General features: G+C 38.5%; 1 protein-coding gene across 13 annotated transcripts in view; it reads right to left on the minus strand.

The window, feature by feature from the left end:
* Nucleotides 1-756: 756 nt before the first annotated feature.
* The window catches only part of kiaa1217 (KIAA1217 ortholog), a 124,603-nt gene continuing 97,633 nt past the window's right edge, over nt 757-27,726 (minus strand). For 8 of the 13 annotated variants that reach the window (XM_081353012.1, XM_081353009.1, XM_081353007.1 and 5 more), the window contains 15 exons: nt 17,644-18,398; nt 15,936-15,985; nt 15,081-15,244; nt 14,131-14,306; nt 12,007-12,143; nt 11,430-11,577; nt 10,053-10,488; nt 9,639-9,864; nt 9,266-9,561; nt 8,205-8,357; nt 7,434-7,538; nt 6,032-6,106; nt 4,061-5,704; nt 3,397-3,528; nt 757-2,442 (listed from right to left, as the gene is read on the minus strand). In XM_081353012.1, coding sequence (XP_081209138.1) covers nt 1,951-2,442; nt 3,397-3,528; nt 4,061-5,704; nt 6,032-6,106; nt 7,434-7,538; nt 8,205-8,357; nt 9,266-9,561; nt 9,639-9,864; nt 10,053-10,488; nt 11,430-11,577; nt 12,007-12,143; nt 14,131-14,306; nt 15,081-15,244; nt 15,936-15,985; nt 17,644-18,398 — 4,989 coding nt within the window. In that variant the 3' untranslated portion in view covers nt 757-1,950. The remainder of the gene's footprint in view (nt 2,443-3,396; nt 3,529-4,060; nt 5,705-6,031; nt 6,107-7,433; nt 7,539-8,204; nt 8,358-9,265; nt 9,562-9,638; nt 9,865-10,052; nt 10,489-11,429; nt 11,578-12,006; nt 12,144-14,130; nt 14,307-15,080; nt 15,245-15,935; nt 15,986-17,643; nt 18,399-27,726) is intronic. The other 5 variants (XM_081353011.1, XM_081353004.1, XM_081353008.1 and 2 more) reach the window with 5 other exon arrangements.

Here is a 27,726-nt window from a genome sequence, read left to right on the forward strand (position 1 = left end):
GTCGTGCAGCTACCTTTAGGAAGGCGTATGAATGCTTGCAAACTGCTTTCGATAGAGTGCAAGCACAGCTTTATCAATTAAAGCTTGTACTTAATGCAGAGAAGACCAAAGTAATGTTCTTTTCAAACTGAGTTAGACCTGAATATTGTTACTGATCAGGGTAAAACAGAGGTAGTTTCATCTTATTTAGGATTTTTAATTGATGATCACCTTTCTTTTAAGCTTCATATACAGAATCTAGTACGGTCCCAGAAAATTAATTCGTTGAATGTAACTCAAGCCCAGACAGAGTTGTTCAAAAAGGCTTTCATGTTTGTTGCACCTTCGACTTGGAATGACCTACAGAAAACATCTGTATATCTGTATATCAACATTTTATATTAACCTGGTTAAATAAAGGTTAAATAAAAAATAAAATATAGTGTATCGGCCATAAGTTTGGACATTCCTAAAGTATATGTAATCTGTACAACACATTTTAGTATAAAAGTAAAGTCATCAGAACTATAAATTAACACAAGCATGAGGATATTACCAATATTTTACACAAATCAAAACTTTTATATTTTTGATTTTTCAAAATAACCACCTTTTGCCTACAGCTCTGCACACATTAGGCCTACATACATTCAGTAAAATGTGTCCAAATGTACAGTTCCCAACATGTTTACAAGAATGTCACTAGAATGTCATTACTATGAAAGTGTAAAGGTGTAAAAGACAAAATATGTGAGAAAAAACACAAGTCACCCAAACTATCTGCCAAAATGTTTAATAGAAGGACTTGCAGTGTTGAAGTGGAGAAACCATAGCCGAGAGGCCATGTAAACGACAAGCATGCAGAACTTTATTGTTTTAATACCTACACTGTTTTGCACAGATTGCTTCTGCATTTAAAGCTATACAAAACCAAACATTTTTATTTACAAAATCTGTCTGTGCAAGCATGATTTTCTTCTATTACATTCTCTCTCTACAATTTTGTATAGGCATGCATAGAAATAAACTTTGGTACAATATGTTAACAAAACTAAAGACAATCTCTGAAATAGAGATGTTACAGTATATACATGTGAAGTAGAGAGCAATTTTATCAATCACTACAATTTTTAGTTTACATTTAGACATCAATACTCATTAATTTAAGAGCCATAGACTGCGAGGGTAAATCAGGGATTTTTTGACATAGGTTAAGCCAGATTTAACCTATCCTAAATGTACATAGTGTCAAACACAGTATATATAGTCATTTTTAAGGATGTAAATTACAAACTTTGGCAAATAGGCAACTACTGAATAGACAGACAACTGTTCATTGCAAAACTGTTGTCAATTTATAACAATAAATCTTAAAGACATTGGCAGTGCATGTAAAAAAGACAAAGAAAAAAAAAAAACAGACAATGTTTGACAATTTGTGTTAATGGTTAGTAGACTTACAGTACTTTTCCACTTATTATTGGCTACAACCAATGCCTGTCAATTTATTTAAAACTGCAAAATGAAAATAATCTACAATCATTTAGAGGATGCTAATAACCAAAACATTGTTTACATACTTTTTACTATGTTAACTTTAATACTTATTAGCCTCTCTTCAACTTGTATGAAAAATAAATATTCTTTTCAAATGAAGTGCTCTGTAAAATTCTTGATCAAGAGCCTGCTCTCTGCAATTAAACGTTTTAGTTTTTAAAATAAAACAGTTGATCATTTTATATGTTTATGATTTGCAGAGATTCAAGTTTAAAACACTGGATAATGGAGGATGGCCATTCAATTGAACAGAGAAAATAATAACATGCAATACAAAGTTCACTCTCATGAAAAAATATTATCTGTTCAAACAAATAAAATCACAAAAACAACTTAAAAAGTGAATCAAAGTAAACCAGGAGTGATTCCACCTCATTAAGAGATAAACAAATGGTTGCAAAGCAGCAAAGCAATTTACGCAGCATCCTTAGCGACAGTTACTGTTGGGATAGCTGATTTACCGGCACTCCCATTGTGCTGCCGACTGTAGCTGGTGAAGCTGGGTGTGTGAATGGTACGGATACTCTTCGCACTCTGACTCAACATAGTCGGGGACAAAGGGGAGTGGGAACAGGAAGAGGAAGAAGAGGTGGAAGGTCGACCATTTTGTGTCTGCATGGGAATAGAGAGGCCTTTAGTGCTGTGAGTGGGAGGGGCATATTTTAAAGAACCATTAGAAAGGGAGGGGATATGAGATGAGGGGGTGGAACTGGATCGAGAAGGAGGAATAGAAGATTTGCTAGCGGGAAGGGAGGAAGATAAAGGAGAAGAATTAACAATATTAGTAGAATCAGATTGGGACAAGACTTTTCCCATACTAGAGGAAAAAGCAGGAATTTTAGAAGCAGGCACAGTAGGAGAAGTGGATTTGGGATCTCCTCCAGATCTTTTAGCACTTCCATTAGCCTGCGAACAAAGATGCCAAAACACACTGATTGTCAACAAAGGGATCTTGATTAAAATACGCAAAATTTCTAAGCATGTTTAAAATCATACTACTGGGATCTACAGTTATTCCCGACAGATTATCAAAGACACAGAAGCTACATATGTAAGTGAAATTACTAAAGGCGCACACACTATCTGTCTACAAGATGAGAATACAGAAAAATATCACTTTAAGTAGACTGTCAGATGGAAAGGAGAGGGAAGATGAAAGATGGTAGGATTGTGAGTTTTAGAGTGAGTAATGCGCAGTGTAAGTGCAACCAACCAGTACTCAAGACCATATGAGGCTCCAGGAGGAATAGAGGAGGTACAATTGGGAAAGGCATCCACAGGATAATAGGGACAGAGTAGATTTGTGGACCCTGGGCAGTGGGGCCAGGGTTTGGGGATTCCTCCGAGAGGTAAACAGGGAAAGGGTCCAAAAATGGGTTAAGTAGAGAAGCATCCTGACTTGCAAGGGAATTGTCACAGGCATTGGAGTGTGTAGGGGTTAGATGTCAGTGGTTTTTAGTTAAAGAGACCCTAGTCTAAGCATCCAATAGTGTTAGGTAAGCAGTGGCTGTAGTGTTTTTATATCTTTCTTTCACTATTGTAAAATTAGTTTGTCTTCTACAGCACCAAAGCCACAAGCAAAGCAAACATGCAGAAGCATTTGATGGTATTATGAGATAACAGTCAGTTGCCTTCGGTCACAGCCATTCAAAAAATGTAGCAGAAGAAAACGTCAACAGTTCAAAAACAGCTTTCGGCACCGGGCTTTTCACCAATGAACGGGTTGTTTGGTCTCATCAGGTTCTTTGTTAGTCCCTTTCCCTCTAAATATATAACCTGCAAGAACTAACTTTCCTCTCGAGTGTATGCCTAGGTGTGTGTATCTTTTTGACTAGACAAGTGGTCCTATGATAAGACTACCTGGCGAAACTGCCTCTGAGAGTCCTGTAGCTTTTGCGGTTTTGTTGCCCTCTCTTTGTCTGAGGTGCCCGGTTGCTGCCGCACCTTGGCAGAAACAGGCATCCGACTAGTAGGTGAGACCACGCTGGCATTCTGCAAAAAAGATTTAAACCAAACAGAAGAGAAAAGGGATAAAAAGAAAGAAACAAAAAATGAGAGCCATATTTCAGGGGGTTTTAAACTAAATCACAGCAAGACAAAGCTTGCACAGCACATCTGTGAACACTGTAGAGTATGTATACCAGAAAAGAAGAAGGCATGCAAACCAGCACAGAATACCAACAAAGTTTCTTTGAGGACTGTCTTAGAATCCACAAAAAGGAACCAGAAACAACTTGAGACTGTGGTTCTAAGACTGTGAAAGTTGTTGTGGCTACCTTAACCCAAGATTAGAGCACCATCAGTAAACACACAAAGGTTTATACATGAAACACCACACCAGAAATAAACACACCATATTTTAAAAAATATGTGAAGGTGTTAGAAAGTTCAGATCCCAGAGTTGGTAGCCTCCGCCAGAATCTAAGGATCTGTAGAAGTCACTGGAAAGGGTGGAACTATTATGGGCAAGAGGAGAGGGACAGATCCATAGTCTTTGTTAAGGTAGTAGGAGCTAGAGAGAGACCTGGTGGGTGGGAACTGGTGTGACCGAGACCCCTGTAGTTGGTATGATGGCAGGCCGAGGAAGAAGCTGTGGTTTGGTCTTTTTTCGGAGACCAGGACCTTTACCTGCAGACGTCGACCTAGGAATCGAGGTTTTGGGAGAAAGTCCTTTCTCTGAGTGTCCTGGAGTCTCTCCAGACTTGTTGTCCTGAGTTTCAGGGTTCACCAAGCTTTCTGGGTCTTCCAAAGACTTGGGCCCCATTTCGCAAATTGTGTTTTCAAGCTGCTTTATTGTTTGCTCTAGACTGTCAAGGGTTTTGTAGGTACTCTTACGAATCTCGTTAGTTCGTCCATTAGGTTCCTGCGGATTTGATTTTGAAGACTCTGTTTGTTTTGCTGTTTTGGAGCAAGCAATTTCAAACCTCTTGGTCTCTTTTTGTTGTCTCACAGTTCCGTCTGGTTCTTCCTCATCCTCATAGACGACAACCTGCAAAGTCTTTTTGCCCGTTTTGCTTCCAGCACGAATGGCTTGCGTTAAAGCTGCAAACTGTTTCTTAGGGAACTTAAACTTGAACTTCTTCTTTCCATCTTGCTTTGCATCACCATTCACATCTTCTAATGCCCCTCCCTCAGATAAAGATGAGGATGAAGTGTTCATGACTTGACCGTCTGTGACATCTGCAGAAGAATTTGAACCAGTACATTTTTCAGAATCTCTACCATCTCCATTCTGTTTGACCTGCAATCCTCTAGTCCATTCTTCTTCCTCAGTTTCCTCATTCTCCTCATCTATTCTTTCTTCTGCAAGCATCCGCTCTAGCTCCTCCTCACATTCAAAGACTGTAGAGAGCCGTTTGTAAGCTGAGCGGATGTCCATCGGCTCATCAAAAATGATGATAACTGGCTTTTTACGGGAGTTGTCAGCACCAGGGGAACCATTGGTATTGCCATTACCTCCTGATGCTGAGCCACTGTCAGATGTACTTGGTCGTTTGCTGCCAACAGTTACTGTCTGCACACTACCTTTCTTGGCATCGACAAGCTGATGGTACTCTCCAGTGGACAGAGCTTGTACCCTGGTGTTAGTGATCATGAAGGCAAAGTTATCAGGAGGAGGGGGAGGTGGCTCTTCTCCTGGCAGATCAGGACTGAGAAAGGCCTCATCATTTTCCTCAATTTCTTCAAATTTCTTTTCCTTCACTTTGGATAGACCAAACAGAAGCTTCTGATTTGCTAAATCCGGCCCAACAGGGATTGCTTTAGAAAGAATGTGTTCAGTGTCTCCAAAGGAGACTGGTGAGCAAATTGCTGTTGGAGACTCTACCCTCTCCTCTATGCTAACCTGCACTTGAGGAGCCTTGACCACATGAACTTTCCCTTTGGTTGGGCTACCTGGAACTTCTTCCAATGGAGAGGGTGGATTTGAATTCAACGAGGCTGAACGAAACAGCTGATTTTGGTGCAGAGAGCTAGAAGAGCTGGCTGGGCTGTTACTTTTGAGGGCACCAAATTTGTTAGTGGATACCTGCAGCTGGCTTTGGAATTGGTCAGAAGCATTGACATGTGACACCTGTGATGGGGGAGACTGTGATGCATCTCTACGCTCTGTTGATTCCACTGACACTGATGAAGTCCCCTTGATCTGAGCTGTGACATAGTAGATGACCTTAAAAGGTTAAAGGTCAGAGAGAGAAAAAAGAAATTTCCATTAGTTGAGTTAAGTTCGTTATGAATCCGATCGGGAATTCATTATATTTTCTACAATTGGTTTGGCCATTACTGGGTCTTTGTGAGGTTTCACAGAACACTATTGCAAGGACACACCCTTTGGAGTAACCTGATAGGGGAGCTAATAACTATATTAGTGAAAGGGGATCTCATAATTATTAATTATTGACTGATTGTCACAAAGACTTATACTATACTATACTACTAATTTCTTGTAGAAGTTTATGATAATTTAGTCATTATAATAATAAATACTGCCGCTCACCCCAGGACTCTGACGAATTGTATTGTTGCCATTCTCGTCTGTGTCAGGATTCTTGCCATCTTGGTTTTCTGTATTCTGTGGTTTGTGGGGAAAAACATCACTTCACAAAGAAACAATCTTAGGCTACACACTACTCTAGACCACTGAAGAAACACGTTCTTCGATCATAGATTCTATCATATCAAAATATGTTTCATTTTAAGAATTGTCATAAAATCAACCAAATTTCTAATCATAGTGATGCCAATATGTTACAGCTGGAAGTTTCAGACCATTTCTCTTCTCTATATTAAAGTTAGACATTTTTAAATATGCAATGAATTGGATTAATGACTGAATAACAGATCATAATCTGGAGTTAGGCCTAAGGCCTAAGTGAACTGATCTGAATAAACAGCCCAAAATTACAGGTAAAAAATTTTACCAAAAAATGAAAACTTAATTTTAGAGTTGTAATGCATGTTTCCAATTTTTCTAAAACTTTTTTCCCCAAATAAAGTATGCTTAATACAATTTTGAGATCAAAAGGTTGATTTTCTGTAATATGTCACCTGTAAATAAGACTGCACAATTTTTAACAGAAAGAAAACACTGTGCAAATGTTCAGTGAAGAGGTGCAACGAAGGTAAAGAGAGAAAAAGCGAGACTGAAAATCCATCAAATAGGTAAGGAGGCTTATATAGTAGCAGGCATGCAGCAAAGTGAGAAGATCAAAGAACAAATTCTGAACTCCAGACTGCTAGCTGAAAATATCCTCTAAAATCCTCACGAATAAACCAAGTCTAAGCTACATTCTACTGATACATATGGTTTGGAACATTTCTAAAGAGAAAACTAGATGGCCACATTAAAGTAGGTCCTTATAATTATCCCATAAATCTGCTAAATAACATTTTGGCCAGGACAATTTGTTAATGCTACCTGGTTAGATAACTCAAGCTGCAAGTGTACATTGTAAACGATAAATGTTTGGAAATCATGTAACCTTAGGTAATAAAGCTTTTGGAAATTGGATTGTGTCCAACTGAGATACCTTTTTATTACAATGAAAAAGAAAACACACACAACACCCTTTGAAAGCAGTGTCGAAAATCTAGTTTATTGATTGGATGACTCAGAGCACACAAAACCAATTATGTTTGTTTCCCCTTTTGGCTCCAACTACATCACTACAATCAGCACAGTTCATGAGTTCAGTAGAAATAAAAGGAAAGGAACAGAATTTAAACTTAAAGAACAGTGAGAACATTTTTGGTGTCAGATACCCATCACAAGAGTGTACAGAGGAAGTTAGCAAAGGGTAAGAAAGCCAATCAAGCATTGTAAAGGACAGCCATCAGGGACAAGCGGCTGGTACAGGCAGGCAGTTGGAGGGTCTACTAAAGGACATCATATCCTTTACCTTCTTATCTTTAAGGGGCAGTAAGACCCCAGGTCTTAGCTCTCTGATTTGTGGCTCTACCAAACTCTTGAGCCCTACCTCCTTAATAGAGCACTTCTGGAAAACCTGAGAAGAAGAATTTGTGAGGCAGGGAGTTAAAGGTAAGAATCTGCCCATCATTAAATTGGGCAAACCTGTTCAAGACTACTGTACGTGTAATAGAAATGATCAACAGTGGGTTTTTATCAAATTATTATCTGAATATGTCTATGTGCTACGATATATATTTATTTGAGCAATGTTTAAATATTTTTATTAAATTAGACATGTTTAATTGTATAATATTTGAAATATAATTACATTTGTTTTACATATATTCTGATTACAACGTACTTTCTATTCTATATAAAAATGTATGTCTACTAATTAAAAGGTATAAAGGATATAACTTGGTCTTGGATTGTAGAAATGCAAACAATGGTATATACATATTTTTTAATTTTCTTTTTAGAATTTATGAAAACTAGGTTGTGTATCTACAGAATTGTGGGGAACAGAAGCTAAACTAGTGCAGGGAAATGAAACTGCCACCGAATGAGCAACAGGGCACACACCAAAGCATAACACCCACACCAAGCAATTCACACCCAAGACATTTTAAGATCAAAACACTTATAATTAGTCAGTGAGCATGTACATGTATTAACGTTTGTTCCCAATAAGAACATTATGTTGTGCTTGCTACAGGTCTGTGTGTGTGTATGTATGTTTGAGTTTCTGCGTGTCTCTCACCTGTAGCTCTGCCATAATCTTGTCTCCCTCATCCTCTTCCTCAGTGATAGCCGAGGCAGCGATAGGTGGAGGAGTAATGGGTTTGCGCTTCACCTCAGGAGGGGTCTTTGATTCAGACTGAGACGCTGTACTGTTGGACTCCTCTTCACCCTCCTAACAAATGATATTAATATTTTTTTAATATAATGAACATTTTTATTTAATTATATTTATAGAATAATTTTATTTTATATTAGTTTTTTTTCAACTGCTTACACACAAAATCCTTACTTCTCTCAATTTCTGAAACATGACACTCAAACACCAGAACCACACACCAAATCTGCAAGACCATACACTAATTCTCTATGTAACACACACAGATCTAACAAGAAGTATCCTGACTTCCTTGTTCAAACACAACTATCAAAATGCCACACTAATTCATCAGTGCCTCACACTAACTCATCACATGTGCAAACTCTCCAAACCAATCATGGCTTTAGAATAGGCCTATAAATTATGCTTGGTTTCTGTCCAACTAAACATGGTTGATGTATTTATTTTCTTTCGGACTGTGTAACACTGTATTCACAACCACAAATGCTTACAGTAAAAGTTTGGTTTCAATCTTGCTTTCGTGTTTACCATACATTTTTCAACATGTCTCTGCCAATTACTTTCAATCTTATACAGAAATTTACATAGGAGCTCATGAAAGAAGATCTTTAGGTTTTGAATGACTGTGTATGTATATGATATATCCAAAAATATAATATTAAGGCAAAGGTGTTTGCAACGTAAGACAAATGTTTGTGATCTTTTGAATGCAGTGCTTCATTTTGCAAGAGATGTGAGGCATTTTGCATTTTGTGTGTGCAATTCTTGGATTTATGTGTAAAGTTTTTTGGGGGAAAAGAACCAAAGTTTTGAAAATGTGTGTGAGCAGTTGAAAAAAAAAAAACCCTGTAAGCTATTTTTAAAATATAATACAAATATTTTTTTATATTTTTTTTTATATATAAAATTTAATTTTATTATTTGTACTTAAGACAAAATCTGTCCTACAAATACACTTGTACCGTAACAGACTCCTTCCTGCTGGTGTAAATGACCTCTCCAGAGCGGGTGGTGGTCATCCCAGTGTTGGTGGTGTAGTTTCGTCGAGGTGGGGGTGGAGGAGGGGACTTGTTAGCTTTCTCTGTGGTCTGAAGCTTAACTTTTTCCTGAGTCTTACTCTGTCTTTCTAGGTTAGATTTGATGGATAGGCTGGGTTTAAGAGGTCTCTCCAAGGCTGGCTTAAATGGCTTCTCCAGAGGTTTGGGAGGTTTCTCTGGAGCTGTCTTAGTAGGTTTCTCAGAGTTTGACTGATTGTCATCTACAAAAAGAAAAATTTTGCATAAACATCACCAAATAGTAGTCTCAAGACCACTAACATTTCTTTATGTCTCTTACCTTGTTCTGTTGGTGCTGCTGTAGGTTCGTTTTTTTCTGTCACCTCCTCCGGGGAGGCAGGGAGCACTGCAGGAGGAGAAGGAGAACCCTCGGGTTCGCTGGGCACCTCGAGGTTTGGTATTCCTCTCAGCATGTTGGCTTCAGCTTCCTGGAGCATCCGCTCAAACTCCTGCCCATCATAATGACCCATGTTCTGCCTCTTCTCCTCCCATTCTTTCTCTGCAGCCTGAAGATACCAAACAAAACAGTAAGTGAACAGGAGAACGCACATTTTCACCCAAAGGCCGCGGTGTACCTCAAGTGAAATTGAAGAGCTAACTAGTGTTACGTAATTCCAAACAAAATTAGGCCAAAACTAAATTCGTTTGGAGTTTGTCCGTGGAGATTACGTGGTAGGTAAGGTAAAATACTCACCTCGATCGACACAGCCCTGTTCTTGCTCTTGCTGCGGTTTGCTTGGATCTCCTCAATTAACAAGTTTGGAGAAGGACCTTTACTATGAATGTCATTAGCAGAGACTCCATTACTGCTGTTATTTGGTATTTGTGTCTGCTCAAGTGAAAGTTTTTTGAGCTGTTTGGTGGGTGAAGGTGTAGACTCTCGTCTCTGTGCAGCAGGGGGAATGGGTGATGGTGCTATTGATTTCTGGGATCGTTGTGAGGCGACAGGAGAGGCCTGGACGTGGTGGATCACCATAGGACTTGACGTCATAACCTCTGACCTCACTATGGAGCTCTGGGGTATGACCGAGGCAGGCTCAAGGGATTCAACGATGGGCGATTCTGCTTTTTCAGAGGCAGGCGACGAGGGAACAGGGTCAGAGGGATTCAGCAGACTATCTGTGGCACACCTAGAGAACAAATAATAGTTCAAACAGAAATCAATGAGGGAAACATTCAAAATTAACTTAAAATCTAGTCAAATTTAAAACCACAAGCTTATTTTTATGATTTCTATCCTATTTTTGAGGATTAAAAGCTGCAGTGGGCAATTTTTTGAAGATCACAGCTGATTTCTTCAGATGGCTATATGGGGCTCAACATTGATTCAACAATGGAAGACAAGTTTCTGATAATCCTATTGAGATTTGAACAAACCCGTAACTTATCCTGCACATTTACAGACATGAATATTTTGAGTCCTATATTGGGTTTCTTGTATTTAAAAATACATTTTTTAAATAAAATATAATATAAAAATATATACATTTTAACATAAAAAACCTAAATAGAATTAGAAATAAATTTAAAATAGAAATATTTGTTTAAAAAGATAAAGAATAAAATACAATTAAAAAGAAAAAAAAAGAAGAAAATGAAAAAGGACATCATGTAATTTAATTTAAATAAAAAGAAGATATTAAATAGAATATAAAACAGAATAATAAACAGATAATAAAAAAGAAATAGGAAAAAAAAAAAAAACTTTTTCCACACACGTTTTCATCAGGACGTGTTATTATCTGTTTCATTTTGCAATTACACACAGCGGCTTTAAAATAAAACACTATTTCCTAGAATGCTGGTAATATAGAACGGCAACCTGAGTCTGATCAGGTTTGACGGGGGAGAAAGAAAGTGACTAGTAGCACATGCTCCAGACCTCTGCTAACACGTGATTACAATATGAATGAGAGATGCAGACCATAACGCTCTGGCTGGACACATACGTGGCTGGAATCATAAGGAGTATAGGTCCAAAAAGTTCGTCATAAAGTCTTTTATAAACCGCAATCTTGATTTATCCGCAATTGAAACGTCTGTCTCAATCTCTTACTCTCTCCGTTTGTACCTGCGAAGGTTTCCGAGTGTGTCCGTGAGGGATCGGACTCTCTTCAGCATGCTGTCGAGTTTGTGGGGCTCTTCTTTTAGGAACTTTACGGCCTCGACCTCCACCCTGAGCACTGCTCGCATGTGGGCCTGAAGGGCTGGAAACTCTCCTGCAAGAAAAATAAAGGTGCTTTGCTGTTAATCTGAGTGTCGTCATCAGCTAGGGAACTTCCTGACATTTCAACCTGCTTCTGCAGGTCGAGTCATGAAGCATATGATTGTATTTGAGTGGGAGGTTACAGAAAAAAAAATTCTGTATAAATATGCCATTATATCACTGTAAGCAAGTGATAAACAGCGTCACAGGCCAAGTCTTGCTGTGTCTGTTACCAACAAGGCTGCAATCTTTATTGTCAATCACAATTCACACCTCTAGGAACACAGCTGGCCCACAGTTTCTGCAAGTTGCATTACTTTAACATGTGTGGGCAGGTCTAGCACTGGATAATATTAAACTTCCTGTAACTAAGGAAGCCAATGAAACATCTTGAACAACAAGAAAGAAAAGTCCTCCAAAGCTCTTTCATTGAGTATTTTACCTTTCAGTCCAGCCAGGTTCTCGCCCACCTTCCTCAGGCTGACAGCTCCCTCCTCTACCTCTTTCAGTGTCACGGCTCTCTGAGACACAGCAGGGCTGGAGTCAGTCCTCAGAGTCTCCACATACTGCTCCAGATCCCTACCCACAAACACACGTGATACTAATATCACAAACAGCAACACAAATATGCTCGTATTTTCACTGATGAGCCAACCCGGCCACATAAATTCACGTTTTTGTCATATTGAAATGACACTGTTGTGACACCAGAGGGCAGTGCAGTCTTACATTTTTGTCAAAATTATGGTTTAAGAAAACTATGGGAGGGGGAATTTTTTGAAAATTTTAACATTATGGACACTATGATTTGCTTATGTCACACCTATGCATGTTTATATCAGTGGTTCTCAGTTGTCTAACACAATATTCAAAGGCCCCTATGACAGTACTGCTCATTTTCAAACGTGTCCCTGATATGCTATTTAACGGTTTCTAATTTTGCTTTGGATGTCTCCTACAATAGGTTTACATGCATCCAATTTGAAAAAAACACTTACATTTTCTCATAATATACATTGCAGCATCACCTCTTTTCTCAGTCTCTGTAACAGTTTGATAAAGTATTCAGTCTCTCTAAACCGAGAGCCTACTCTGCTCTGATTGGTCAGATGGCCCAGTCAGCTGTGATTGGTCTACCACTTACGGCGCATGTCAGAAACGAAACAGCCATTACATATATTAATTTCAGCTCCTCCTCCTTTGGAAGCGCATGCAAAGTGGATTTCCATTCGCAGCGCAGAAAACAGCGTCTTCTCGACATGTCGACAACACGAACCAAACTTTTCCAGGCCACAGCTACAACTGTAGTGTTTGAGGGCGGGTCAATGTTCGCTGGCAGCCAATGAAGACCACAGACTGGCATTATGCACATGTATTACAAACCTACGAAGATTCATGTAGGAAATAAGACTGGAATTACTGACAATTCATTTCAGGCTATTCAGAATCAGTTTTTTTTTTTTTTGGAAGACAACTCCATTTACCATGCACTTTGATCTGTGAATTTTTTTTATATATATATATTTTACAAACACTATATTAAACACTACATAAAAAGTAATTTGTGAAAAAAGCATAATAGGGCCACTGGGAGTGTCAATATATTAAATTATTTACCCATAATTATTTTTGTGATTCCAGAAGTTTCAAGAATCGCATGCACTTCATAAAACATTAGTTGTTGAGGAGAAACTTAAAAAAAAAAATTTATTAATATTTTTTAAATTAAATTTTTTTTCTTGAAAGTTCTTGATACCAGTAATAAGAAGTTTATTTTTATAACTTTCATACGTTGTGATTCAAACCATGCTTTGCTGTATGTTGCAACTCCTGAGAGTTAGAGGCTAATTAGCCAGGTTTCACTCCCATTTGGCACTTGGCGAGTGTTAATTTTAGACTGTTATTGTAAGCACTAACACAGGAATAAAATATTATGCTGAAGTTTCATGTAAGCAGTTTTTACACTGCATTTTTAATTGGTCTGCACTAGTTGTTTGGCATTTTAAAACCCCGATTTTATGTTATGATGGTGCATTCTGGTACATTCATGATAGTTTTTTTTCACAGTTTATGTTTTGTAATTAAATTACGCAGTTCTTTCACATCCCTCAGCCTCTCCACATGTGTAAAAGTCAAACTGTCCTTGTTGGCTCAACGTTCCACTGCTCACAGGCACCCAGAGACCTCTGCTGACTGGGCACTGGCATTAAACCAAGGGAAACAGAGTGTTAATGCTTCTCCTGATCTCTGGCTAGCGTTAATTCCCACTGAGTTCTGTTTTGAATGTTTAAAGCTGTCTGGAGAACACGCTTGTTAACCAGCTAAATTAAAGTGGGATTTTAATTACGGTTTACGTGCAGCAGGGCGGACAGGGCTATAATGAGTTAAAAGAGGGGCTGTAATGAATCATATAAGGAATGATTGAGAATAAAAGGCATTTGTTTGCCCAGAGGAAAGTGAATTTCAGATTCCCCAGAGAGAGAGAGAGAGAGAGAGGCGTTACACCTATGGAGAGTCCCTGCAAACCCCATATACAAGTGCGTGTGTGTGTGTGTGTGTGTCGTACCCCAGCTGTGTGAGAACTCTTTCCTGCATGCCGAGATATCGGTGTCTCTCTTCCTCCACCAGCGTCCTCTGTTTCTGTGTCGGATCGTCCTGTCGTCTCAGTATTTCAGCCAGCTTCACACTGATCTCTTGCTCTGCATGCTTTATCTGAGCACGCATACACTCCTGATTCTGAAGCTGAAAACACACACACATAAGCATTTACTACAGCATACGCTATTATTCAAAAGTTTAGGGTCTGTAAGATTTTCTCAATGTTTTGAAAGAAGTCTCTCAGGCTCACCAAGGCTACATTTTATTTAAATCAAATTTGTGAAATATTAGTACAATTTAAAATGACTGTTTTCTATTTTAATATATTTTAAAATATATTCCTGTGATTTACCATTACCATTGATCCATTACACCAGTCTTGTGTGTCGTATGATTCTCCAGAAATCAGAAACATTTCTCATAATTATCAGTGTTGAAGACAGTTTTTTTTTCAGTATTCTTTGATGAATAGAAAATTCAAAGGAACAACATTATATATATATATATACATACTGTATATATATGTTATAAACCTTTGTAACATTATTAAAGTCTTTACTGTCACTTTTGATCGATTTATTGCATCCTTGCTGAATAAACGTTTTAGTTTTGAAAAAATTCATACTGACTTTTGAACAGTAGTGTATAATGATTTTAATGTAAAAAAAGACAAAAAGAAATGATTCATCAATACACATTTTAAACCCGTTTTTAACATTTACTTTCGGCTGTTAATGAATTAACACTGGCTAAAATTAATTTCCTCCATAATGTCACAATACACTAGTTAAATGAGTTATGAATGTTGTTTCATGTTATCTTCAACATAAATATCAACACTATAAGACACCTGTTGAACAAAATAAACATTATAAATGCAGGTTTCTCATTATACTAACTGATTGGCACGTTTATTACCTGTAGTTGTCTGATATGTTGCAGTTGGAGGCGGAGCTCAGAGACATTCCTTCTGAACATGTGGAAGTTAACATGCAAGGGGGCGGGGCCTAGTGGTGGTGTAGGGGCGGGGCTACGCTCAGGAGGTGCTGCAGCAACTTTTGGTGCTAATACTGGAGAACCTCCTACACAAAACATAAAAGTAAAACACACAAAAACATGATTTATATGTAGCCTAGTATATAATATTGCATGGCCTATGTGGTGAAAAGGTGCCAAAGTCAGACTCTCTCTCTCTCTCAAAGTCAGTGCTCTCAAACTTATGTGTGGGACAGTTATGCAGATACTATTGCTGGGAATATTGTTTTATAGATTGTAAACATTTAAAAAGGACTTTAATATTTGTATAGCTCAAGAAATGATGGCTGATTTAATCAATTTGAGTACATAAACAAAGGTATATTCACATATTGGCCCTAAGCTTAAGGATATGTGATATTTGTTGTTGTACCCATATTTGACTTGGCAAGATTACATTTCAAACTCGACTGAGCACAACTGATAAACAAAATAGAGCAATTCAGGTCAGTTATTGCAAAAGTACATATTTATGTCCTTGCACAAGACAGCGTGTAGACATGTTTGTTCTTTTGCGGCTTATGCTGTCTGAGGGACTCGTTCACGTCGGTGTATATATGTGTGGAAAGAGTGGGAGAACTTGTGGCAGGCAGCATTTCTGAGTGACAGATGAATGGGAGAGGTAGAATTGTTGTGATCCTCTCACAGCCAATCTTCTGCTGTGAGAGCCATCATACACACACACAAACAAACAGACGGGGTCTGGGGGTCCGGGAGGGACGAAAAGAAGGAAATTACCTGTGCTAGATGTGCTGTGAGCAGGTGACCCGGACTTTACTGGTTTCTCGCTGGAAAAATGTAAAAGATATCAAATGACTGAAGGTACATACGCACACATATACACACACACGCAGATAAAATCACTCAACAAAACGCTTGAAGTTAGTCTTTGTTACAGTGGCACAGGCATTGCCATTCATTCAGGTACCGGCTACAGTGAGGATGAGTAGTCAATTTAGTTCATGCACAGTTAGTAAGTCATCTTACCCACCAAGTCTGATTACCACCACCATTAATCCATTATAGCCCTCCTATTTTCTTTTCCTATTTAATTTGGAAACGTTGTGATATTCTGGGAACTACATTACCCAGCCTGCCCTGCTTACCTGGGGTGTTCCATGTTGCTGTTAGTGCTGTGGCTCTTTAAGAGAGCGTGCTGCACAAGACCAGTCAGACTGGCTATTTGCTCCTCCATGGCCTTCATTCTCTCTCTGCAGAGAGATAGAGCATATCGCACTCTTACTACTGATGGGTGGTGTGTGTGGGGGGCGGACGAGGGGAAAGCATATTGAAATAACAGTGGGACTATGTATCTCATGAGATGGCTCTGTTATCAAAGTCCTTTTTACTCTAATTCCCCATTAATAAAAATACAGTTCTGTTTCTGGATGCTAATTGATAATAATAAGAAATGTTTCTTGAGCATCAAATCAGCAAAGGATCGTGTGACTATATATTCAATATATTAAGACCGAAACAGTTATCTTAAAGCGTAATAATTCATAACATTACTGTTTTACTGCATGTTTGATCAAATGAATGCAGCCTTAGTGCAGGTAAGAGACTTTAAAAATGTATTTAATAATCTAACCGACCCCAAACTTTAGTTTAATGGTAACACTTTAATGGTAGAGTATGCTGCCATTCATAACATGGGAATCTTATGTGGAATTGCACAGATAAAACAACTTGAAGTAAAAACATACACCCTTGGAAATATATTCACCGCATTTAAATTACAAATCACTTCCTTAAACGATTCAAGGTTAATATTAACTGCAAAAAATATTAAGCGAAAGAGAGTATGATCTGGACTCCTGCCTGTGATCTTTGTTGCATGTACAAAACAAAAACCCCAACAAGCATTAACTTGTCACACCAAATGATTAAATAACTAAAGCATAACTCTCATGATGTTTATGGGTACAATTCTCATAGGACCCATTTGCCCTTTCAGTGCCAATGCACACACTGTTCAAACCACTATTTCTTTGCTCTACAAGATAATGTTCGAAACGTCTGGCCTGCATGTGCTCTGTTCTGTGAAAACAGTTTAGCATGTTGACTCTGTGTATTGACTGTTCTCTGCTAGCAAGTACATCGCCAAGCACAATAAATCTGACTTACAAGGCACATATGAGCATAAAGGGTACGATTAAGTCCACTTAACCAACACAGCAAAACAATGCTGTCTGAACTACAGTTCAAAGTCTTTTGTGAGTTACGTAAGGCTATATACTTGAAAACAAACCCAGCTAAATAATTGATGTGAACATAATAACGGCTGCTAGTATTATATGTGTTTTTGGATGCAGTTAGGGAATGACATGATGCAGTGGAAGACAACATACCGATGCAGAGTTAGAACATGAACATGGATGCTAATGTTTCCTGTTAGTTATTCCCATGCTCAGATATCCCCGTTCGCTCTTAAACATTGACTCACCGTGTCTGAGGGTCTGTCGGGGGGGCCAGAGGATTGTGACCCTGAAGATCCGGGGTGGCCGGGGACCCCATGCCACCCCTCGTCTTTACCATGGTATCCATTGTAACAGGAGCCTCCTTCCTAAATGATTGTCTGACAGGAGAGGCCCTCTCCATAGTCATGGAGCTCTGTGGTTGGCTTGTGTGAATTTCCATCATTCGCATCTCGCCCATCCGGTGTGGGGAAGAGGGTGGGGTTCTGGAGCCGAGCATAGGGAGCTGGCTATCCGTGTACTTCCTACTTTTCTGTCGGAAGAGTGAATGATGGTCCGGGGGCTCCATGGGAACACCGGGGTTACTGTAAGAGCGCATGGTGGCACGGTGGTAGGGATGGTCTACTGCATCAGGGGGCAGGACCTGGTGATGTAACATATAAGGGTCAGCGTAATGACTTTCGGCTCGGGCGGGCAGCGACATGCTCTTCGCATGCTCTACGTCCTCGTCCGGTTTTACGTCCCGCCGCTCCAGGATGGCGCTCGGGCAGGGGGAGGATGCGCGGGCGGGCGCGGGGAGTGTGTGTCCGGCTCGCTCACGTGGCATCGTGGCAACCCCACCACCAGAGACACGAGGGCCGAAGGGAATACGAGACGGGGAGGGGGGCATCGCGTGAGGTGTGGTTGGGGACATGGAGCCCTGCATGTGGGGTGGAGGAGGACCCATCGGGGGCTGCCGGAGAGGATGACCATCCCGTCCAGCATACATCATCTCCCTGTGAACCTGAACGAGACAGAGGACATAAGATTTCACATTAAAGGAGAGTAAAACATTTCAAATCCTGCTGAAATAAAACCGCTTAGTTGGTCGTTCAGCCAGCTTAGGCTGTTTTTTGTTTTTGTTTTACAGCAGGGAAAGTAAGAGATATGTTCAAATTACACATAATGATCATATATGTAATATGAACACAAAAGGTTCATTGTATTCGATAACATGGCTACAAAGTGGCTTATGCAGCCAAAATAAATACAAATAATTATAAACTAAAGAACCTTAAAAAACACCAGCTAAAATCACATGCAAATTATGTTTCTGACCATATTTCTACATTTAAAACCTTAAACCACATGTAGTAGAGGTTATTAGTGAAAATTAGAGAATACAACTACACTAAAGTACACTTAGCCTACATGGAAAATAACACCGTTGTTTTAGTATTAACATTATTTATATACTATTATAGTATTGTTTTAATGTTTTAAATTAGCTTTTATTGTTATATTTTCAGCTTGTTATTTTAATTTTAGTTTGTCTTAGTAATTTTGGCATTTTATTTTGTTTTTGTCTATTTAGCTTTCATTTATTTTATTTCGGTTTTAGTTTTAGTAAGTTCAGTACTTCAACTTATTTTATTTTAGTTAGTTGACAGGACAACGTTTCTCATTTTCATTTAAGTTTTATATTTTATCTTAGCTTTATTTCAATTAGCGTGAACGATTTACGATTAAAAGTTTTAGTTTCAGTTAAAAATAACAACACTGACGAAAACATGTAAAAATGAGGGTCCATGTGATCTTAAGTGTTCCAGTTTAGTCTAAAAGGCTTTTTTGTTCAGCCGTCACCGTGAGAAAGGAGTGTTACATTTCCATCTCACATGTGAAATGAAAAGGGTTGAGAGAAGTCAAAGAAAGAAAGACTGAGAGACCATGGTATTCATGTTTTTTTTTTTTAAGTCTTCTTGGATGAAATAATATGTCATTGTTCTCCGGCTAAATTCAGGGCACCTGTAATCTTTTTAACAGCCAGCACGCAGGCAGCCTGATCTGACCTGACCACCCAAGAAGGTCCCACAGAGTAGACTAATCACACTAATGCGCTTCAGATGGAAAAAAACGTGCAAGTGTGTGTGTGTTTGTGCATCAAGGCAAGTGGTTATGGTTCACACATCCCACAATGTAATTAACAGGCAGATATGGATATAGTATCGCATTAAACAGATGTCTGCATCCATAACAATGCTACTGGTTTACCACAATCTACTGTAAGCAGAAGATGGATTGATAAGGCACTGATAAACTGCCATTTCATTCAGAAACAATTAGTAAACGTATCTGACAGAGACAGGAGAAACCAAACAAGATTAAGACCACTTATCTGCATCTGGTAACTGACTGCAACAAAGTAAAAGAAAAAAGTATGACCTGAGCAGATAAAAGATTTCCGATCAGCAACAGAATGCAGAACTTCACGCCTGAGGATAGACAGACAAACTCCAATGTCTCTGTCGCCAAACTCAGCAATGAGGAGCAACAGGAAAAACCATATGACTTGACAGATGAAAAGAATTCAGACAAAAACTGGTTCAGAGTGAAACTAGATGTTTTCCTTTTTCGGTGCGTAAAATGACAGAAACAAAAAAGTCATTGAGACTTTTCCATCACCTCAGGCCCAATTTCATTTAGCACAAAAACTGTTTTTATTTTTTTACTTGTTCATCGGTAACTCATTTAAAGCAAACGTCCCAAATCAAATCAGGTTCCATTTAATTAGGATGCCACATTAGAAGGCAGCAGCTTATGAGAGCAGAAGCAGTTTAAAACAGAGTTATTGTCTGACTATATCTGCCTCATCCAAAAATAGAAAACAAGCAAAGTGGGAATGCTATATACAGAAGAAACAGACAAGAACGTTCTTTTAAGCCAAAGAGATTTGTAAAATAATAGAAAGACGACAAAATGATGTTTCTTTGCTCGAAGCGTCGCCCTGTCTCTCTGTATCTGAAACAATGAGCGCTTTGTGCAGGAGTGAGTCAGCGCTCCGGCTACACCCAGAACAGGTGACACTTCCGAGTCTTTATCTGCTTCGGGACAACAGCATGCTTTTCTGCAACATCATATCACCATGGTGGTGAATCTTATAAATAAATATGCATTTCACCTGCTTTACCGCTTTACACATACAGACAATATATGCAAAAATCGAACCTTTCTTTGAAGTAAAAGAATTGAAAGCAGGGGGAAAATCACATTACGAAATAAAAAATGTTCTCCAAAAAACGTTGGCCACAATTATTGGCAACCCTAGAATTTTTTATGAGTGAAATATCTCTGAAGTATATTCCCATTAATATTTCATTTTTTCAGCATACCAGGGTGACAAGGAACAATAAATGTTCTAGCTATGACTTCTTGTTTAACAGGAGTATAAATATGAGGAAACACAAAGGCCAAATTCCGTTCATCATTCATCAAAATGAGTAAAACCAAACAATATAGTTCTGATGTGCAGCAAAAGATTGTTGAGCTTCACAAAATAGAAAGTGGCTGTAATAAAAAAAGCATTGAAAATCCCCATTTCCACCATCAGGGCAATAATTAAGAAATTCCAATCAACTAAAGATGTTACGAATCTGCCGGGAAGAGGAAATGTGTCAGTGTCGTCTTAAAGCATGGTGAGGAGGAACGTTTGAGTGGCCAAAGACTCTCCAAGGATCAAAGATAGAGAATTGCAGAGATTAGTTGAGTCTTGGGGTCAGAAAGCCAAAAAAAAAACCCAAAAAAAACAACCCCTACAGTACATCACCACAAGTTGTTAGGGAGGATTTCAAGTAAAATCCTCCTTGCTCCTCCAAAAACAAACTCCAGCATATTCAGTGGTCAGACACGACTGGATCTTCAAAAGGGACCGGATTCTGTGGTCAGATGAAACTAAAAAACAAGATTTTTGAGATGGGTTATGTGCACACAGGGATAAAAAGTACCCCATGCCCACGGTTAAATATAATGCTGGATCTTTAATGTTGTGTTTTTTTTGTTTTTGTTTTTATGCTGGAGGTCCTGGACATCTTGTTCAGATACATGGTATCATGGATTCTAGCAAATACCAACAGATAAAAAAACAAAACCTGACCGCTTATGCTATAAACCTTATAACGGGCCGTGGTTGAATCTTCCATCAGGACAATGATCAAAACAAACATCAAAATCAACACAAAAATGTGTCACTGAGCACCAAATGAAGCTTCTGCCATGACCATCCAAGTCCCCTGACCTAAACCCTATATGAGTGGGCTGAACTGAAGAGAAAAAGCACTAACATGGAGCTGGGAATATGAAGGATCTGGAGAGATTCTGTATGGAGGAATGGCCTCTGATCTCTTGTCAGTTATTCTCCAAACTCATCAAGCATTATAGGAGAAAACTCAGAGCTGATATCTTGAGAAAAGGAGGTTGCAAAAAGTATATAATAAAAGGGTGCCAATAATTATGGCCAACGCCCCAATTTTAAATATTTTACTTCAATGAAAGGTTAGATTTTTGCAAATTTAAACAATGCAGATTTATTTTTACAGGATCATATTTATATATATAAACATTAAAAAAACTTACTGACCCTAAACTTACACACACACACACGCACACACACACACACACACACACACACACACACACACACACACACACACACACGCACACACACACACACACACACACACACACACGCACACACACAGTTATAGAAAGCAGGTTATGCATTATTACTTGGAGTTTGATACCCTGGGAGGCATAACAATCATCTCCAGATGTTACCTGAGCAACACCGTCTGAATAACATGAAAGTTCTTGCTTGTCTCAACATCTCCGGGTTCTCATCTTTTCATTTTCTCGGCATTACCTTAAAAGGTAGAGAATTTTGCTGGAGGAAGGTTGACATGAAACATTAAACCTGTGATAAATAAAGAAATCAAAAGATGATGGAATGAGAACATTTGGGTTGAGTTTGGCCCAAGAGGGATTAAAGACAAATTCTGATGCCCCCTTTTCCACTCGTTTTCTGCTCCTCTATCTTTCTCAGATAAAATGCCACAAGGCAAGTGTAGTGTAGGCAAAAGACACCATTACTCTTGACACGGACCCTGTGCTATGATCAATTTTAGATTCCTTGCAGAGAGCTGCATTGCTTTTTTATGGGTCTGTTTCAAATTAACAGTCATCTGTAAACTGTGGTCAGTCACGCTGCACAATAATCTGCTTTCTGTTTTAACAGACTGGTATGCGGTTGAATACGTGTGAGCTCAGATGTGTGTGCGCGTGGGTAGTACGGATACACACACATTCGAACTGTATCTGTACACTCAAAAATCCTATGTTTGGGTCAAATATGGACAAACCCAACTGTTGGTTTACATTTTTTTTATTAAATTGCAGTTAAAATAAATTACCAATTAAATTACAGTTTTTTACCATTGCTATGACAGATTTTTCAATACTTTTAACAATTTTCCAAAACTCTTAACACAGTTAGCACTACATCCGTCTGTGTAAGCTATATTATTAACACTTTTCTTGTTGCTTAAACACAAAATGCATACAATTAACACAAATTTAAAATGCTTGAGCTTCTTTTACACACAAGCTCAAACAAGACCAAAACTATGGATTTTTACTGCCAAATTTACCAATGCTTTAACACTGTATGTCAGAACAGATAACACCATGTTCTAAACCTAACCTTACAGGCTAAAGTCAAGGTGAACAGCTGCTTATATTGTGAATTGAAACACAAATATATCCCCTGTATTTTATTCTACTGAGAAACAGCTGATTGAATTATGCGAATATATAAATCACAGCTGATTCCCATCTAGGAAACACACTCAGGTGTTGAGGTTCTTTCAATCGCATGACCATATGGTATACTATAACCGTTCATTCTATAAAGCACTCTGAGATGGGTCTTTTTTTATTGAATTTCTGCAGCAAAAGACCTAAACCCAACAAAACAAAAATGTAGAGAGGCTTCAAAAGAAACTGCAGTGCAAAACACAATCTATGATCAATACAATATACTGTCTGTTGTATAAGGGCATACCTGACACATATACTGTAAAATAATGCAGTTTCTGTAATTCCATCTGATGTTAGTGTTTTTATGACATTGTGCTATGATTGACTTAATCTTCCTGTTGGACGAGAACATATGTTAGTGTTTTGAAAAATTATTTTATTTTGAGACATGTTTGCAGTGTTTTGGTAGACATAGTGTATTGTTGCTAGTGTATTATTGTATTTTGAAAATTAGTGTTGGAGTTTAGTTTACAATGTGTGATTTTGAACTGTTTTGCCAATTGTGTGTTGTAGCTGTGTTGGTGCGTTAAGAGTTTAGGAAATTTGTTAAAAGTATTGAAAAATTGTCATAGCGATTGTAAAAAACTGTAACTGCTACACAGAAACGTTTACATTCGTCACGCCTGCCAGCCGGAGTGCCTATTATAGCCACCAGAGGGCACTCCGCCCTAGTCCTTTGCCATTCCATCATGAACTACATTTCCCATAAACCTTTGCCTGGACTCATTATTGTGTGATTACATCCAGCTGTGTGTCATTAGCTTGTTATGTCTGTGTATATAAGCCATGTGTTTCCTCTCCTGAAGTCTTGTAAGTGTTACACTGCATTTCTGAGTGCTCTCCCTCCAGTTATACAAGTTTTTGGTTTTGACTTTGCCTGGTTTCCTGGACTTTCCTGTCTGCCTGTGCTTTTCTGCCCTGTTGTGTTTTTGGATTATCTGAACTGTGTTTTGACCTATTGCTAGGTGGGCTAGTAATCGAGGCTTCGTGGAACACTGAAACAGTTGAAGCAAATGTGCCGTATTGTGTCGAGGCTTCGAAACAATCTGACACCCGTCTTCATGGTGACCCCTAGTGGTCAGAACAGTGTAAATGCAACAAAAACCTGGGGAAAACATGCATAAAAACATCTTTTACATATCTATTGCAATTTTTTTTTTTTTTTTTTATAAAATCTTTCAAATGTAATTATCTAATCATCTAAAAATATCAAGTGTCTATGTTCTTTTATCAATTGTCAGGGTTTGTTCTATGAATGGCTCAGCAAACAGGCCAATAAGAGACTACCATTATTCATTTTAATTATACTAATGTCTAATTAAAACGTTTACAAATGTATAAAAACAACAGACAGTTCTCAGTGACTCCTCATGATTCATTGGTTGACAGAGATCATCACCCCCAGTGGTAAACCATTGAAATTTCGAAGTGTTTCGAAACAGTTATGACAAATTGAAGCCTCGTTTACTGAAATCACGTGACTCTGGCAGTTTGATACATGCTCTAAACCATTGATTCGGAACAAAAGTTTTGTAAAGTGTTTTGAAATTGCCATCACTACCTAGTGCGGCGTGCCTGTTTTATAGATTACGATTCTGGGTTGACCCAATAAAAGCTGCGTTTGAATCTCCATCCAAGTCTCTGGGCACTTTGTGACACATATGTTTAATGGCACCGGAGGAGGTGTGTCAGGCGGAAACGCCATGCAGTAACATCTCACCTGTGTTATAAATTAAACATCCTGGGTGCATCACTTTATCATTTTACTTTATTATGCTTGACTGTTGTCTGGCTAGGAAATATTCAATATTGTGCCAGGCCAGTTATGCTTGTTAACTGCATTCTTAAATGATTTCTTGCATAATAATAATAATAAAAAAGGCCTATCAAGTAGGCTATCAACAGGAAGTTATGACAATGATCAAGACTCTTCTTCTCTCTCTGTCACAGGCACAAATGGTGTATTTGAACAGGTGCAAGGCTTATTTGATTAGTCTGTTAAGTCTGTCTGAGTATCTCCACGCCTGTTTGAACTGAGACTGTCTGGTCATGTGCTTTGTGTGTGTTCGCTCATGCACATGTATGTGTGTGTGTACTTCAGTATAAGCACTGGATGAAAGAATAATGGATCTCTTGTCCCCTGACAGTTACAATAACAACATCTGTGGTCAAAACATCAGAGTGTGTGTTTGTGCATGGTCTTCATCATGTGTGTGCGTTCTGGCCTCAAATCAAGCTGAATTGTCATATCTGAATTACTGAAACAAACACAATTATACTGGGAGATTTGCAGGCAACGCTCCCAACTGGATATATTTCCATATTTATACAACATGTCGTTTAGCCTGTCACGCCTGACAAAGACGAGTCAATAAACCATTAACAATGTGTCTTATGTTACATATCAACAAATAATTATGTCCTAAAGTTTTCACTGGCATATTGATTCATGCTCAGGTTTCATATGAATATAAACCATTGTTTATGGACGTCCACTGCTGTGTGTTGACATTGAATGTTTCCCTTTTCCACAATTGGAGAAGATGGAAGGAGTGGAACAACTCTCATGTGACATGAAAGAAATACGATTTACTGCTTTTTTGATTGGCTGAGAGATTAAAGTCATCTGTACTGAGTTTAAAGACATTTACTTCATATCACATCGCTCTGCTACACATACAGACCAGAATACTCATTTAAAATCCACTCACCTATAAGACCAATCAGCCAATAGGTACAAACAACAACTATTGTAGACTTGAGTGTCCCATCACAGCATTATTTTTTTTTATTATTTGTTATGAGATGCATTAGATATGTTTGATGAAGTACTGTCTAACTATTATCTACAGTACATTGCCTGAAAAGTATCTAGTCTTAGATACGCCTGCATCCCTTTTGGTTGCAAAGAGCAACCATAATTTTTCTTGACATAATCTACTGAATTTATATAGTTATAACATTTGTGCAAGTGTATTGAAAACAGCAGTCCCAAAAAGGATATTTTCTGAAGGTTAAGCAGCTTATTTTATTGATAATTTGTTGCAAAAGATTCTTCAGGTCTTATTTTGTATCCTTTTTGTGCAAAGTGGAAGCTATGTTTTTACAGAAACAAAATATGAGCTGGGCGTCAAGCCTATGATCCATGTCAGTCACGTGGTAAAGCATGTGAGAGCTTGTACGAAACTTAAAGCCTTGATAGCTGTTATGCAATAACCTCTTGAGGGTAGAACAGGCTATTTAATAGTGACAAGGAACCCCGCACAGTCCAATTGTGAAGTATGTCACAGTTTCTAGCTGATTACACTTGTTAAATGTATTACTATTGTTCTAATTTGTGCCTGAACTTGATGGCGACAAAAAACCAAACACTTCTACAGTCACATTTGCCTAAAAGTAAAATACCAACAAGCAAAATCTCATAGCCATATAAAAAAATCTCCTCCACAATGACAAACACTGACCCTTCCTGTGAACTTTGGCAACTGTCTGAACAACTTGTTCTCACTCTCTTGTCAGCAAACAGATAATAGTCTCTATCTTTTGTATTCTTTCTCTCTCCCTTTAAACGTGTACATATGCGACTGCAAGGCATCACCAACCATAGTGTAATCCACTTAGACATGGACACGTGACACAAACAATGCGCCTTTCAACACACATTCTCAAAACAAAAATCAAACAAAATATAGTGAGCAAAGTCCTTCACTTCCTTGAACTTTCACAACTTCCCTTAAGGGCTCTTACGGCAGCTTCTAAAACTCTAATCAAATGCATATTAGTTGTGCGAGTTGGTCAAAGCCAAACCGAGGATTACCACAGACAAAAGTCTGGGGCTACCTTGTTAAATTTGGGGTAACACAGAGAGAAAATGAAAGCCTTGCGATCTAATTTCCGTCACATCACAGATTCACCACCAAACAAACAGGGCCGGCATGGCAAGAGATTAGAGAGGATTATGGGAGGAAAAGGAACGAGGAAAAAGCCTTTGCTTTCTATTCAGTGCTTCCACCAATTCTGTTTCAATCCTGATCCAATCCCCCTGAAATTAGGCCCGGGGGACAAAGACGGACATGAAAGGATTGGAATGGGGTGACTGGGGTGGGGGTGACTCTAACTGCGAAGAGCAGAGGGATCCCTGGTGATGGCCGAAAAGAAAAGGGGAGGCCGGGAAGGGACCTGTTATTTAAATAATGCCCTCAGTTCATTTTTCTGAGCATGCCAAAAAATGAAAAGTGGCAACATGTGGGCATTACAGAAGGATTTGGAAAAACTGACTACTTAGTAGGTTGTTCAAACAAGTAGAGAAGCCTACTATAATTATGTTTGTTAAAAGTCACGTCCACCAAGTATACAGATGCTAAGTACAATATATATCGGAAAAATATCGGTTATCGGCCGATAACAGGGATTTTTATTTACCTTATCAATTAATAATCAATATTTATCAGCTAATTTAATTGTTCATGCTCATTTATTCTATT

This window comes from Scardinius erythrophthalmus, assembly GCF_964197995.2.
Source record: "Scardinius erythrophthalmus genome assembly, chromosome: 22".
In the NCBI taxonomy this organism is placed as follows: domain Eukaryota; kingdom Metazoa; phylum Chordata; class Actinopteri; order Cypriniformes; family Leuciscidae; genus Scardinius; species Scardinius erythrophthalmus.